General features: G+C 44.3%; 1 protein-coding gene across 1 annotated transcript in view; it reads left to right on the forward strand.

Annotated features, from left to right (window-relative positions):
* Positions 1-13571, forward strand: part of Pard3b (par-3 family cell polarity regulator beta) — a 951194-nt gene extending 937623 nt beyond the window's left edge. Inside the window, exon 24 of the mRNA XM_028765737.1 lies at positions 8871-13571. Coding sequence (XP_028621570.1) covers positions 8871-9228 — 358 coding nt within the window. The 3' untranslated portion in view covers positions 9229-13571. The remainder of the gene's footprint in view (positions 1-8870) is intronic.
* Positions 13572-13859: the final 288 nt, after the last annotated feature.

The following is a 13859-nucleotide window of genomic DNA, read 5'->3' on the forward strand; positions in this document are numbered from 1 at the left end:
GGTGCTTCATGGGCCCCATCATGCCTGCATGAGTTTAGGTGTTGGTTGAGTAAATATACCCTTGAGTATTAAAACCAATATTCAATATATTGGACCCTTGAACATGGAACAAGAAAAGTCTACCTTCCTACTGTGCCAGCAGCTCAAAGTATCTGAATGGGACTTCACACTTGGAATTCTAGGTGTTTCCTTGGCATCCCACCAGCACTTCCAGAGTGTCTAGCTTCATGAGTTTCCCAAAGCCAAAACACTTATTGGGAAACTCTCTTGCCTTTTTTCCCCCACTAGATTCAAGCAAGAGGCCCTGGCTCTGTCTGCCTAGGTAGACCCTGGGCCTGTCCACTGCCCATGGCTTTCAATCAAGTCATGTAAGTCTTTGTTCTGCCTTTCCTGGTCTCAAGCCATGGATAATTGTGGGGCAGTGGGCTGTGAGAGGCAGCTGGGTACCTAGTAGAGCACAGGCCTTAAACCCTGGATACTCTAAAGAGATGGTAAGAGCTTGGGCTTGCTCCTGGGCTCTGGTTCCTTTCACTTATCCACAGCCCCTCCCAAAGAAAGGTTTGTGGCCTTAGGTCATGTAGCACAGGTAACACAGGTAGAGGACTTGACTATAAGGCCGCAGAGCCTCAAGAGATCTCCATATTAATGAGATACCTAAAGGCCAGAGGACATAGCCAACTAAGCATTCCTTCCCAGACCCTTTTTCTTGCAAAAGATATTTAACCTCAGGCCCACCCTGAGGACATGGGGGTACAGCTTCATCCAGTTCCCACCATGACAGTTTTAAAACCATGGACTCCTGTCTTTTGGGCCCGCCATAGAGAACCATAGAGGGGGCCTTCAACTAGTGAGCCACTGCTGCCTAATCTCCCTCCAGAGGACTTCTCTACATTCCAGCCACAGAGGCCTGCCAACTCAAACAAGGTAGCCAAGCTAGCCACGACCCAACCAAAGGAGTCCCTGTGACCAAGAGTCTCATTTTCCTGAGGGGCACTGCCAGAGTTTCTCCCCCTCACCCCTTTCAGCTGCGGGCCAGTACAGCCTGTATGGTCTCAATCCTCCTGAGGTCTCTCAGCGGCACCTGGGTGCCCAAGAGCTGAGACCACCGGTCTCCCGCCAGCCACCTCGGCCCGGAGACCCCCTGACCCAAGAGCTCTGCCCCTGTAGGACCTCAGACTGAGATCTCCCCACTCCTGGAGCAGAGCTCGGTGGCTTCTCACAGCCCGATATCCGTCAGGCACCACGTGGAGTGAATTCAGTCAAATTCCCGTGCTTCTACTCCCTGAGCCACGGTTCCAGCTGCCTGGGGAACAGATGCACAAGAACCATAATGCAGCCCAACAAGGACCCACGCCCACTCATGCACAAGCCACAGCCCCACAGATAATAACGGTGTTTACCCTATCACACTACTGTGAGGAGTAAGGAGGTTGGCTTGGAAAAACTGCTTGAGATGGGCTTGGTTTGCCTTAAGCACTTGCAAAGGAGCTATTCTGCTCAGCTCGCTCTGAGTCTTTGCAATTCTAAACCACCATCTGACGCTGGTTACAGAGCCTATGGAGCACAGTGGTACTGGGCCCAGCACTTAACATTTCTTATTCTGGATTTCAGAATAAGATATTTTCGCTGCCAGAATCTTCCCATGTCCTAATAAAACTGTGAAGTGGAAGCTCTTCCTTCCCCACCACACACACGCACACACACACACACACACACACACACACACGATGCCAGAAAGCTTTGAGTCCGTAAGTGTACTTCTCACCCAGAGTGAGAAGAGATGTAATGATTACAGGCGATTTACATCAAATTCCTCAGACTTTGGCAATTGATGGGACAAGGGAACAATGATTGATACAGGACTCATTTAACTGACAGTAATTTAGAAATCAGTTGAAGGAGTGAGGAGGTAGCTGTGTCGGCAATATGCGAACATCTTCTCCAAGAATGTATATATGTGTATATACATATATATTATACATTATGTAAGTGCATATACCATATATATACATTACTCTAAATGTATATATAATCTAAAGTCAAGCAGGGAAAGGTGGCTTTTGTGAATGCTGTGGTTTACCTCAGGAATATTCTGTCTGCAGGCTGTAACCTTGGGTAGTAGTCCTATAATGCTTCTCCTGAGAGGCCAGCTTTTAGAATTCAGGACCTTACAGGCCCCAACCTGTCAGCTCCTTAAGTCTGTCCTTGGAAAAGAACCATCCTCCCTTGCATGACAATCAGACAGAATCCTCAATGTTTAGATACTGAGATTCCAGAACTGATATAAAAGAAAAAGAGGAAAGTGAATGAATTTGTGGCCTGGTTGATCAAGTTGTGATTCCTTTCCTTGGTCCCCATTCTCCTCCTCTGGCTCAAGAGACTATGTGGTAATTATTTTGTAGTGTGTCTCTGGAATGGATTCCAGTGGGTTTGCAGCCATTCAGGACAGCTCTTGATTTCCACAAGAACTCCATGTCCACCTATGCATCTCATGCTTGTCCTTTCTAATTGTCCCTGACATGAAACTTTAAAACACTCTTACCCCCTTCATAAAGGAGGTTATTTAAGCAGGACCACTCTTAGGTCTGCTAAAACTCGAGTCTGACAAGATGAAGTACTCTTAAGGGTCGTTTTCCGTGTCTGCCTGCCTGACTGATATAGAAGCTGAGACTCCCTATACATGTCATTTGTTACTAAATGACTTCTATTTGTGACGGCTGATGAAAGACACCAGCAGAGAAATCAAATGGCAGTGATCAGAACAGTATTTGCCTTCTGAACACTCCGTTGTTGCCAGCTCGCTTTCATTCTCTCTGAAAACATTCCCCTGGTGTTATAAAGGGCCAGAAGCGTCTGCAGTGACACTTGCCTCTCTTGCCAGTACTCTGCAAAGAACAGCAAGGGCCCTTCTTCATAACACGATGGAGAACGTGAGTGATGAAAGGGGAGTTTTTTTCCATAATCATTTCTATATGATAGGTCATCAAATGGTCATTATATTTTATGGCTTTGTAAAATCTGCTGAAATCAAAGCTATGTAATATACTTTGCAGAGGGCTCTGCTAATCCAGGCCAACCACATTCGTGCCTGGACCATGGATGAAGGCCTGGTAACTGGAAACCTGACCCTGAAGGAATTCCAAACACAAGCTAAAAGCATCTCTCTCCACATAACATGGGCAGCTTAAGAGCATATTAGTTTGCACTGGCTTTTTTTTTTAACTTTACAAATACTGGTCCCACTCTGTGTGGAACTCTGTGTGGAACTCTGTGTGAAGGAGTATAGCTTATCCACATCTTGCCAATGAGGACAACGCCAGGAGGCTTGAACCATATGGCTTGACTCGATTCTAACTCCAAATTTGGTTACAACTAATTATTACTGAGAAGAAAGAAAGAAAAAGAGAGAGAGAGAAAGAGAGAGAGAGAGAGAGAGAGAGAGAGAGAGAAACCCATTCAGACAGGGAGGTTTGGTTTGGTTTGATTTTGTTTTGTTTTAATTCTCTTTGTTTGGGCTGCTAACATACACAGTATCTTATACAAATTAAGAGGAACAAGAATTTCCACTTCTGAAGTTTATCCAAAACTTAAAAAAAAAAACCCACGCCATTTGTGTAAGGTAGGCATTGTCCTTGCTTGTACATTATTCCCTGTGGTTTCACACTTTCTACTACAAACCTTATTCCTTTACCTTTGAACTCACCTCTTAAAACAATCTTCATACTGGCATGTCTCTTAGTTACTCCCCTCCCTCCCCCAACCATGGCTATTCAGTGTCAGTGAGCTTTCTCCTACAAGGAACACATTGGATGAGATACGGCCACGATCCTCAACCCCAGGCATGAGATACATGCATCATGCTCACTGGTCAGTGCTGTTAGAAGAACTGAAGGCTACAAATATTCCTCAAGTCTTCCCCTCATCAGAGCAGGTCTTTTCCACACCAACTCCTTTGTTCTCTCTGCACTGGGAGGAAAGGGCACTGACTTACAGCAGGTGGTAGGCTGGTTTGCATAATCCTAGTTTCTGCCTCTCTTGGGCATGTGTGGTTTATATGAAGGTTGTCCATCTTGTGTGTTTTTGTGGAGAGAAGTGGGTTAGTGCTGGGGCTGAGGGGCGCTGGACCTCACCACCACCCTGGAACTCAGTGCTTGAAAGCATGCTGATTGCGTGTGAGTTCAACAGTCTCCCTCATGTCCTCTATCTGGAGCCTTTTACTGGACTGTATTTCTAGACATGAATCAAAATGTTCCTACATTACTGTGTTTATGACAGCAATAAAGAAAATTTCCTTGCCAGACAATTGTGAAAGTATTAACTGATTTTTAAATATATATAACCTATTCCTAGTAAATTCAGTCTATAGTTCACTTTAAAAACATATTTTAATTAATTCTTTGAGGATTTCATACAATGTATTTTGAACATCTCCACCCCACCAACTCCTCTCATTGGCTTCTCCATGTTCTCATCCCTTCCCACCCAGCTTTGAACTTTCTTCTTCCTCTTCCTCTTCTTCTCCTTCCTTCTTTTCTTTCTTTCTTTTTTTTCTTTTCTGTTCCCCACAGAGTCTAATTTGGGTTGTCCCAACTACTCTGAGGATGAGTCCAGCCCTGCTGCTACTAGGGCTCCTATCATTAAAGAAAGCTGACTCTCCCTATCCTAGCACTCATAAAATACCAGTAGCTTTTCAGGTAGTGGTAGGATTTCGTGCCCACCTTGCTTCCTCTATGCTGGGACTGTGACTGGCTGGAGCTTGCATGGGTCTTGTGCGTGTTGTTGCTGCCACTGTGAGTTCATATGTACATCTGCCCTGTTGTGCCTGGAAAACTCTAGTAAACTTTATAGTCTTTCTATGTTGAACCCAATCCAGTACTTAACTCATTCCCTCTTTCTTTCCTCTGGAAAAACTAGAAATGGGTTTTACTTCAACCATTGTCCATCTCTGAGTCCCACTGAATCTACTCTTTCCTTGTATTTCTCTGCTGTCGTCCAGCCCCTAACAACATCTAACACTCTTTAGTTACTGTGTACATTTGTGTATTTTCCCTCAAAACACCTCAGTATGGATTTATGGGGCGCCTGTGAGACACAAAGCCCCAAGGGAGAGAGAGGGCAGAGGCATGAAAGAGTCAGTGCCCACTTCCAAGAGCTCCACTCCCATGCAGGGTATGAGTACCATGAAGCCAAGACAAAGGCAGAACAGATGACTAACGAGGGCCAACACGAAGGATGGAGATTGTCTCTGCATGTCTGGTACGCAGGCGGGAGGGCTTTCCCTCACCCTTGCACCTTCTCTACTCTAGTGATAATACAGTGAGAATAGCGTTGTAGGGATTCTGTCCTTCCGATATCACCCCCTTCCCAAGCATGACTGTTTAACCAAACAGGAACATAGCTTCCATCTCTATATATATGATGATGGCTGGCATCCAGGGCCTAGCACAGGCGCTCCTCCCCAGGTCCCTTTTGCTAATGAGAACTAGTGACATGGTAAGGTGTCACAAAGACAAAGTCCTCTTGAAATCTATTTGTTTCTTTACATGTAAATAACCTGTGACTTTGTCGGGTTTTTTGGAAACAATGGTCAGCGTTCATTATTTGCACTGTTGCATACATCTGTGTGATTTCAGACATATCTAAAATCATTCCTATGAGTTTCCAAGCTAAACCTAAATCCTCTGGCTTCCAGAAATGAGCTTACTCACTGGGAAAACAGAAAATTAAACCAAGTTTTCCCTCACAGACTCATTGAGTTAAAAAAAAATGGTCACTAGCTGATGCACTGTATGGGGAAGTTGTGAAATCTTTGGTCCATGTAACCTTTCTGAAAGTAAATGGATTGCCTAGGGGTGGGTCTTGAAGGTGATGTCCAGTTCTGGTTCCCTGCGTCTGCATGAGCACTTAGCCACATACTCCAGTTCATGAGGTTACTCCACCTGCTTTCTCTGTGCATCAGGATGACTGTTCCTTTTGAGACTGAGAGTCAGAATGAACTTTTCCCCACTTAAGTTGCTCCTATCCCAGACATCTTGTCTGTACAGCAGGAAAAAAAGCAACTCATATAGGAGGCTTTCTTTTTTTATTTCCTACTTAAAAATTGCTTTGTTTTTAAAGTAAGTGTGTGTGTGTGTGTGTGTGCGTGCATGCACATGCTTGTGACATGAGTGTAGCTAGATTCCATGGAGGCAGACTTACAAGAGGATGTTAGCCTCTCCATGTGGGTTCTAGGAAAAGAACCCTAATCCTCTGCAAGAGCATCCTTAGCCATCGAGCCGTCTCTCTAGTCTCCAGAAGTGGTTCTTTTACATATTTATATGAGCGTGTCCCTGTGATAATATTCACAATAATTTAGAAGTTGTTCTGGTGAAAGTCTGAAGGAAATGCTAGGCTTTAAGGGGGAAATGTTATGAACAGCAGCCCTGGGAGGAAAAGGCGCCTGGAGGTCTCTGAACTTTCAATAGTATTTTTACAGGCAACTCATTGTTTTTCTTCTCCCTGAAAAATTACAAACAATAACTCTTATGATGAGTTCTACAGAAAAAGACAATTTCCATGCCACCACTGCTTGACAAAGAGCAGCCCCTCACTTGGTGTCTGCCACATGTAAGCAAATTCCCCAGCATATAATCCACCCCCAGAGAAGCCCTCTGGGAACATGATGCTATCTTGGGGTCACCCTCTCTGCCCTTGGAACCCTCCCTCTCTCCTCTTTGCAGTGAATTCTGGAGAATCCCAGGCTGAGGTGTGGGTGGAGAGATAACCTCCTTTCTGGCCCTGCATGTACACTGTGGAGTCACTCAGGGTTGCAAGTTGCTCAGGGTGGCTTCTATCCCGTCACCACTCGCTCTGGATTGTCTCTCCACAACTTAAAAAAAGAGAAGGAGAGAAAACCCCCCAAAGACTTCTGTCTTTTATAATGTTCTGTTTTAAAAGGTTGAAATCTTAAGAGAGAGACCAGGACCCTAAAAAAAAAAAAAAAAAAGTCCAAGGCCTGGAATTTCTCCTTTCTCTCTTTCCATTTTAAACAGGAAACATTCCTGCTAAGAGTCCAGGGGGAGCGTTGGTTGTATGTTCATTTTAAGGTAGATAATGTTTGTGTGTTGCAAATGTCAGTGATTTATCCTAAGGACATAAAACGTGTGCAGAGAGACCACATGTTTCACTTCATGCAGAGAAATACCTCTGGTAGCTTTTGAAAGGAAACACAGGTTAAGGATGTTTTTAAAGGGTTTCTGCAATCTCCAGGTGGAGCCAAAGGAAACAGCAATGGGCACAGTGGCCAAAAGAAGAGGTCTTTAATTTTTTTTTAACAATAAAAGATACAATGAATGCTGGAAACTTTCTAAATAAAAAATGCAATTGTCAAGGAAAGGGATGGTGAAACCTGGGTCCTTTATTTCGCAGGACCATGGTGACAGATGATTGGCGATGTATGTCTGCTCTATTTGTCATGGGCAATTTAGCATAGAGCAAAGCGGCCCGGACTGAACAATAACAGCTGATGCTATAAATAACTTGTACGGAAACAGTTTAATTTTTTATCTGAAAACTCTCACTAACTAAATCACCCCCAGATTCATGAATCTATCATTCATTATTATACATAGCAAAATTAGGGCACACGCACACACAGATAAGTGTAAATGGAGGATTGTATTGCTCGTCCTTATGGCTGTGTTCACAGGCAGCTTTCCGCATGCTCCCTGAGCTCAGAGCTTGTCAAATCTTCATTGATTTGGGGAATGTTCAGGGCTGTTTTACCATCCAACTCCACAGATTACAGGGTGATTTTGACCCTCATTGACAGTGCCTGATTAACCACAGGCACGGTGTTCTTACAGCCCTGTCATTTCTTTAAAGTATCCAAGCCATTGGAGAGCTTTGCAGTAATCATTATTGTTTCTGTTTCTCCTTAAAAAAAAAAAAAAATCCTAAAGAGCAGAGGAATAAAGAACGGACGGATCTGGTGACGTGGTGAATGGTACTGGCGAATGTGTGCACAGAAGGTTCATGGGATTTTAAGAGCTGCAAACAGAAGTCATGTGTCTCACTCCAGGCTAGCCAAGATGCCATCATCTGCACATTGTTTCTGTTATGGTGGGCAGATCAGGCGATACTTGTCTTCAGTAGAAAGTTCCAGACAGGCTTGTTTCCCATTAGTGTGCGTTCTGGCCCCAAACCTTTCTGCATGCCTGCCCATTACACAGGGCAACTTGGTTTTTGCTACTGACTTTGTGGTAGACTTAATTACTTTTATCACAGTTCCAGGTGAGGAGTTTCCCAGCCCCAAGTTGAGAGGTCTTCTAGGAACAGTAGTGGGGAGGCATAGTAATCTATCGACGGGTGTGACAGCAGCCACCCAGGCTTAGCCAAGGCCACCCACAGCCTTCAGTGAGCACCTCTGTCATCTTGGAGGGAAATTAGTACACTTTATGAGGACTCTGACCCGGAGTATTTGTGCTACCATAGCTCACACAGACTGGGGCTCTAACAGTCACAGGCTTAACTGAGCTGTAATAAAAGCAAATATATAAAAGGACATACGCAACATAGGAACATGTTTCTTCTCATGTCACAATGTGTCCTAAGCAGTCCTGGTTACATAGTGACTTGTGGTGCCAAGGGCTTGAGTTCTTGCATCCTGGTTGCCCTTCCTCGGCCCATGGTTTTCACCTTGAAGTCTAAGATGGCAAAGAAGAGGATCCTCTCTCCCAGTGTTTAAGGGTACACATCACATCTTTTAATATATCCTTATCCAGGCCAAGGGTGTGGTCACAGCCAACTGCAGTCAAGGCAGAAACAGGCGCTCTTCAGCTGAGAGTAGCAGCTCCGTAGCTCCTGACACATATCTCTGCTTTTCTTTCTAGGGGAGGCTCAGCAGATCCTGTGGACTACCTGACAGCTTCACCCCGAGGGCGCTACAATGAAAGAGAGCTTCCGTACTACCCAGGGCCTCATCCTGTACATCCCCCAAGAGGGAGCTATCCCAGGCCCCCGGATCTGAGGGTAACAGATCTACGATACCCACAGTACTACCCACCCCCACCAGCCCATCAGCACAAAGGACCCTTCAGACAAGATGTTCCTCCTTCACCACCTCAGCACCAGCGAGTACCAGTCTACCAGGAGATGAGCAGAGCAGGACCCCGAGGGGGCAGCCCTGACCAGTACCCCTATCGTAACCAGGATCCCAGGCAGAAGAATCCCATGACTGCAGCAGTATAGCTGAACATCACAGAGATCTGCCAAGCAAGGAAGACATCCAACACCATCTTTGCCGTTGCTAGAACCTAAGGCCTTCTCCAGGCTAAGGTGTACAGAGTGGCTCTTGCTTCCTGAGGATGCATGGTGTAACTGCTAATCAGAGGAGAAAGTGGGGTAAAGGGGCTTGGGGATGTGGATTCAAAAAGGAAGAAGGATGTGGTCATAAAAATAGTACTTTCTGATACTTGAAAGGCTTGCAGAATTGATTGATTCAGTGAGAATGACAATTGATTACCAATCAGTGGAGCTGCACTATAGTAGCCCCTGGCTAGCAAACCAGTGCTACGTACAACCCTACCCCCACCACACACATAGAAGAAGCAACAGCATAGAGGTAAAGGTCTCTCTCTGTCAAGCCTAGTCACCCATTCAGAGACTTAGCCCTGTCCTTGGAGGTATGAGACCTACCGACTGGCAGAGCAGAGAGGCTGCAAATACGTATCTTCAAAAGCACAATGATTTCACTGAGAACAAAGCAACTGCATACATGACTAGTGACCTCTTGGAAACCTTAGACCCAAAGGAAGACTGTATTTCCTTATTTACAGTTGAGCTTGGGTTCCTGGTACTTGTTTGATAGGAGCCCTTCGCACTTCCTTGCTTTTGATATAAAAGACAGTAATTTGAATTTGAATGCAGTATTAGCATCTGGGAGGATGTGAGCTGGTCAGAGCTTCCAGAAGGGAGTTCATTCCAAGAACCACAGTGAACAGATGAAGAAGGTTGATTGTCCCATGGTCCTTGCTTTCCTCCCTCCCAGTCCCTGGCTTGCTTGCTTGGAGATAGCTCCTTTCAGAGCCCTCCTCAAATGCCCATAGTTATTTTAGACTTCCACTTAAAGGGCTTGTAACTTGTTCATGTGAGTAGGGTGGGTAAAGAAAACAGAGTCTGCTGGTCAGGCCACAGAGAAAGCAATGTCCTAGGGATGGGATGGATGTCAGTTCCAGACAGAGTGCCAAACAGTATCGATCTGCCCCTGGGACAGCAAGTAGATGGATGTGTGTGTGTGTGTCTGTCTGTCTGTCTCTCTGTGTGTGTGTGTGTGTGTGTGTGTGTGTGTGTGTGTGTGTGTGTGTTCAAACACATGTGATTACCAGTATGGAGAAGAGAAGAGAAAATTGCCTCCTGGATGTTTAATGCGGAAGGAGTCAGGCAGGGGAAGTGAAGGGAGAAGATGGTAAGATTAAATCAGTCCGCATCTGCTCTATCTCATTAACAAATGTCAGGGCAAAGCTAAGGTCTCCACCTGATTTAAAAGAAAAAAATGTATTCTGGCTTAAGAAGCTGAAAAGCCATCGTTGCTTCCTTTGAGCTTTCTTATATAACACAGCATCTGAAGCTTCCTGTGTGACCCAAACGGGAACACGTGCACAAGACTGAGAAACAGCAGAAAAAGCCCGGTGTTCTGGATTTCTCAACAACTGATAACGTACTTTAAACTTTTCACATTACTTCTTCACCCAGCCCCTCCAAAAAGTCTTTAGTTCAGTATAGACATATTTTGGCTGAGCGTAGAATGCCACTGACCAGCCGGTTTTACTGAACTGTAGTGTTCTAGAATCCATAGAGTAGCCATTTGGCCGATTGTTTTTCTTTTTTTTAATTTGAAGTATCTTTGTGACCAGGAATGATGCAACTGCTGGTTTTCCACGTAAATAGCGTCGTTTGCTGGACTTAGCAGAGATCGTTCTCTAAACCACAATTACTGTGGCCATCTGAATAACAGACTGTCAAGCTGCCTTCTGTCCTCCAGCACCTCTCTTCAGCCAGCAGCCTTATCCCATGTAACTTGTTCATGGAGTAGACGATCCCAGGCTCTGCTCAACAAGCTCTTGTGGCCACACTGTAGGGCCCGTGGCCACCATGCTGGAAATGGTCTTTCTTTTGAGCCAAGGAATTTTGAAAGAAAAACATTACAATGAGGTAAAATGCAATTCAGGGTGGAGGGGCATTAAATCAACTCTTGAGCCAGGAATGGTACTGCATGCCTAGAATCCCAGTAATCAGGAAGCCAAGGCAGGAAGGCTTCCAGGTTCAGGCTAGCCTAGACTATAGGATAAATTTAAGATCCTATAACAAGATCTTGTTTTTTTTTTAAATATTCTTCAGTGTGTTCTATATTTTACTCAAATTTCTGTAAACCATTAATTTTATCCAAGGTACAAGTTTACCCTTGTGAGGAGGCTGGGCCACTTGCAGACTGGCCAGGGGTAGATGACAGTGGTGTGCCGAAGAGGGATTGGCACTTGAGGATGACTGCTCTGCTCATGTTTCCAGCACATTCACCCTGAGCGCACAGCACCCCTACATGCAAGCTTCCGAAAAGCTTCTCCAGACCTTGGCTTTGTGTTGTACACAGTCAATGCAATAGTTGCTAATCCTAAGAAACCCACAGAGGTCCAAAGGTATTATTAAAGAGAACAAAAAATAGATGGTAACAGCTTTCAGTTCTTGCTTAAAGTATAGCACTCACTGCTTCTGATTCTGCCCTAAAGAACTAACATTATATTTGTGACAGAGGCTGCATCAAGCCAAGCAGTGGTTAAGACCAGCTGAGGCAGTAAGCTTTATCAATGCCTGTGTGACATCCTTCCAACTGTCTCCCCTCCACTGTTGTAACACCATTTTCCAGGGTCAGGGAAAGCATGTAGTTATCTGGAAGTCCAGGCTATGATCAGCAGGTCCCCAGGAGATGGGAATAGCAACTAGTATATTTACAGCCTTGGGAAAACTCACTGCGGTGTCTCTCTGTAGTTGGGAACTCTAACAGAGAGAAAGGTTTTTGTTTTTATTTTTTAACAATAGCTACAAACCTAGGCCATCCAGCCTCATGAGCCCTCTCCTCACCACCTTCTCCACCCACTTTTTGTATGAACAGAAAGATCTGAGAGAGGAGACCCACTTGAAAACCTTTAGTCCCTAGAGAATTCAGCCTTCTACAAGAGAGAGAAACAGGCCTCATTGGTCCATCACACCCCTCAGCTGAGGCGCCATCCCTGTTGGCTTAATACTGTTTCCCCACAGGGCTAAGTCAGTGGGCAAAAAAAGGAACATTTGCTTCAATCATGATTTTGCAGCAAACAAAGCTTAGAAAAAGAATTTCCGAAACTCATTATTCTTCAACTTTCAGGACATCTATGTGGAGCCCACAGGACCACATGGAGCAAAAGCCTGATGTATTCAATAGCATCGTAGAAAAGCACCGCCTTGGAGGCTTTATGGAGCCTTATTTCTGCTACCGAAAGAATAAAATTAAAATAAGACCCACTGCCTTGATTTTTTTTAAAGCTATACCTACCTTATGAAGGAAATCCTCCTGCAACTTCAAGAAGAGCAGAGAGCTGTTTTCTCTGTTCCCTGGTCCACAGAGAGACCAAACCTAAAAAGAGTAATTACTTTCCCCCTCACTGGAAATCAACTCCACTTGTTTTTGTTTGTTTTCTGTTTAGTGTTTGAGCAATGTTATAGAATTTCAGGCCCGTGAAAGAAATTGAAAAGTGGTTGATGGGGGGGGATGAAAATTCCCATCAGCACTGAACACTGAGACCCACCGTGAGCAGCTTTCGAGCTCGCGTTAAGTTGGATAGATATCCACTGCTTCCTGGGTCCATGTGAACAGAATGCCCAAGTTTTATGCAATTAGGCAGGAGGGTGTTCCATTCAGAAAAGTCCATATAGTATTTCTCTGCTCTCTCAGTTCATGCCAACTTTGGGTAGAACAAGGCTACAGTGAGACAGAAAATCTTCATAAGATATCCCTACAAAGTCACCTTTCCGATAAAAAGGATGAAACATAGTTAGAGATCTAAAATAAGCCAGTAAGTACTCTCACATGCAACTGTGGCTTCCAAGTGCAACTCTCCCTCCTGTCCTTAAATAGTCATGCAATTGCCCACAGCCTGGCTTTTAAAAGTTGGGTTTGGCTACTGAGCTCAGAATGGGAAGGGAACCATTCCCAAAGACTCTTTGAACCCATCTCTTGATCTGCTCTTCACAAAGTGTTCCGTTCCATCTGCAAAGCTATTTACTACTGGAACATAAAACAAAACCTGTTGTTTATACCCTTACTTTCTCTAGTCTTTCCTGTTCTTTTATGATTATCAAGTCATCTGTTCATACGTTATAAAGATAAATTATGTGAAATCATAGTTTGGCATATGAGGATGGAGAGTGCATTCTTGACAAACTTTTTAAGATAATCCCATTTATATCACTGAAGACATTTTGGATGTTATTGTATATGAGTATATGAATTTTTCATGATTTATTTTGCATTAAAATAAAGCTTTATTCAGTCAGTGAGATATCAGTATCTTTATTTGTTTGGGAATCTGATGAACAATTAGGTAGACTTGCTCCCCTATGGCAGCAGCAACATCCAATACAATGGTTCTCAACCTTCCTATGCTGCGATCCAGTAATGCAGTTCCTCATGTTGTGGTGACCTCCAACCATACAATTATTTCATACGACTTTATAACTGTAATTTTGCTAGTGTTATGTATCATAATATAAATCTTTTTTGGAAACAAAAGGTTTGTCAGTGGGGCCAACACTCATGGCTTTGACAACCAATGCTCTAATAGCTGAGT

Source organism: Grammomys surdaster, unplaced genomic scaffold (genome assembly GCF_004785775.1).
Source record: "Grammomys surdaster isolate TR1022 unplaced genomic scaffold, NIH_TR_1.0 165, whole genome shotgun sequence".
NCBI classification, from domain to species: Eukaryota; Metazoa; Chordata; class Mammalia; order Rodentia; family Muridae; genus Grammomys; species Grammomys surdaster.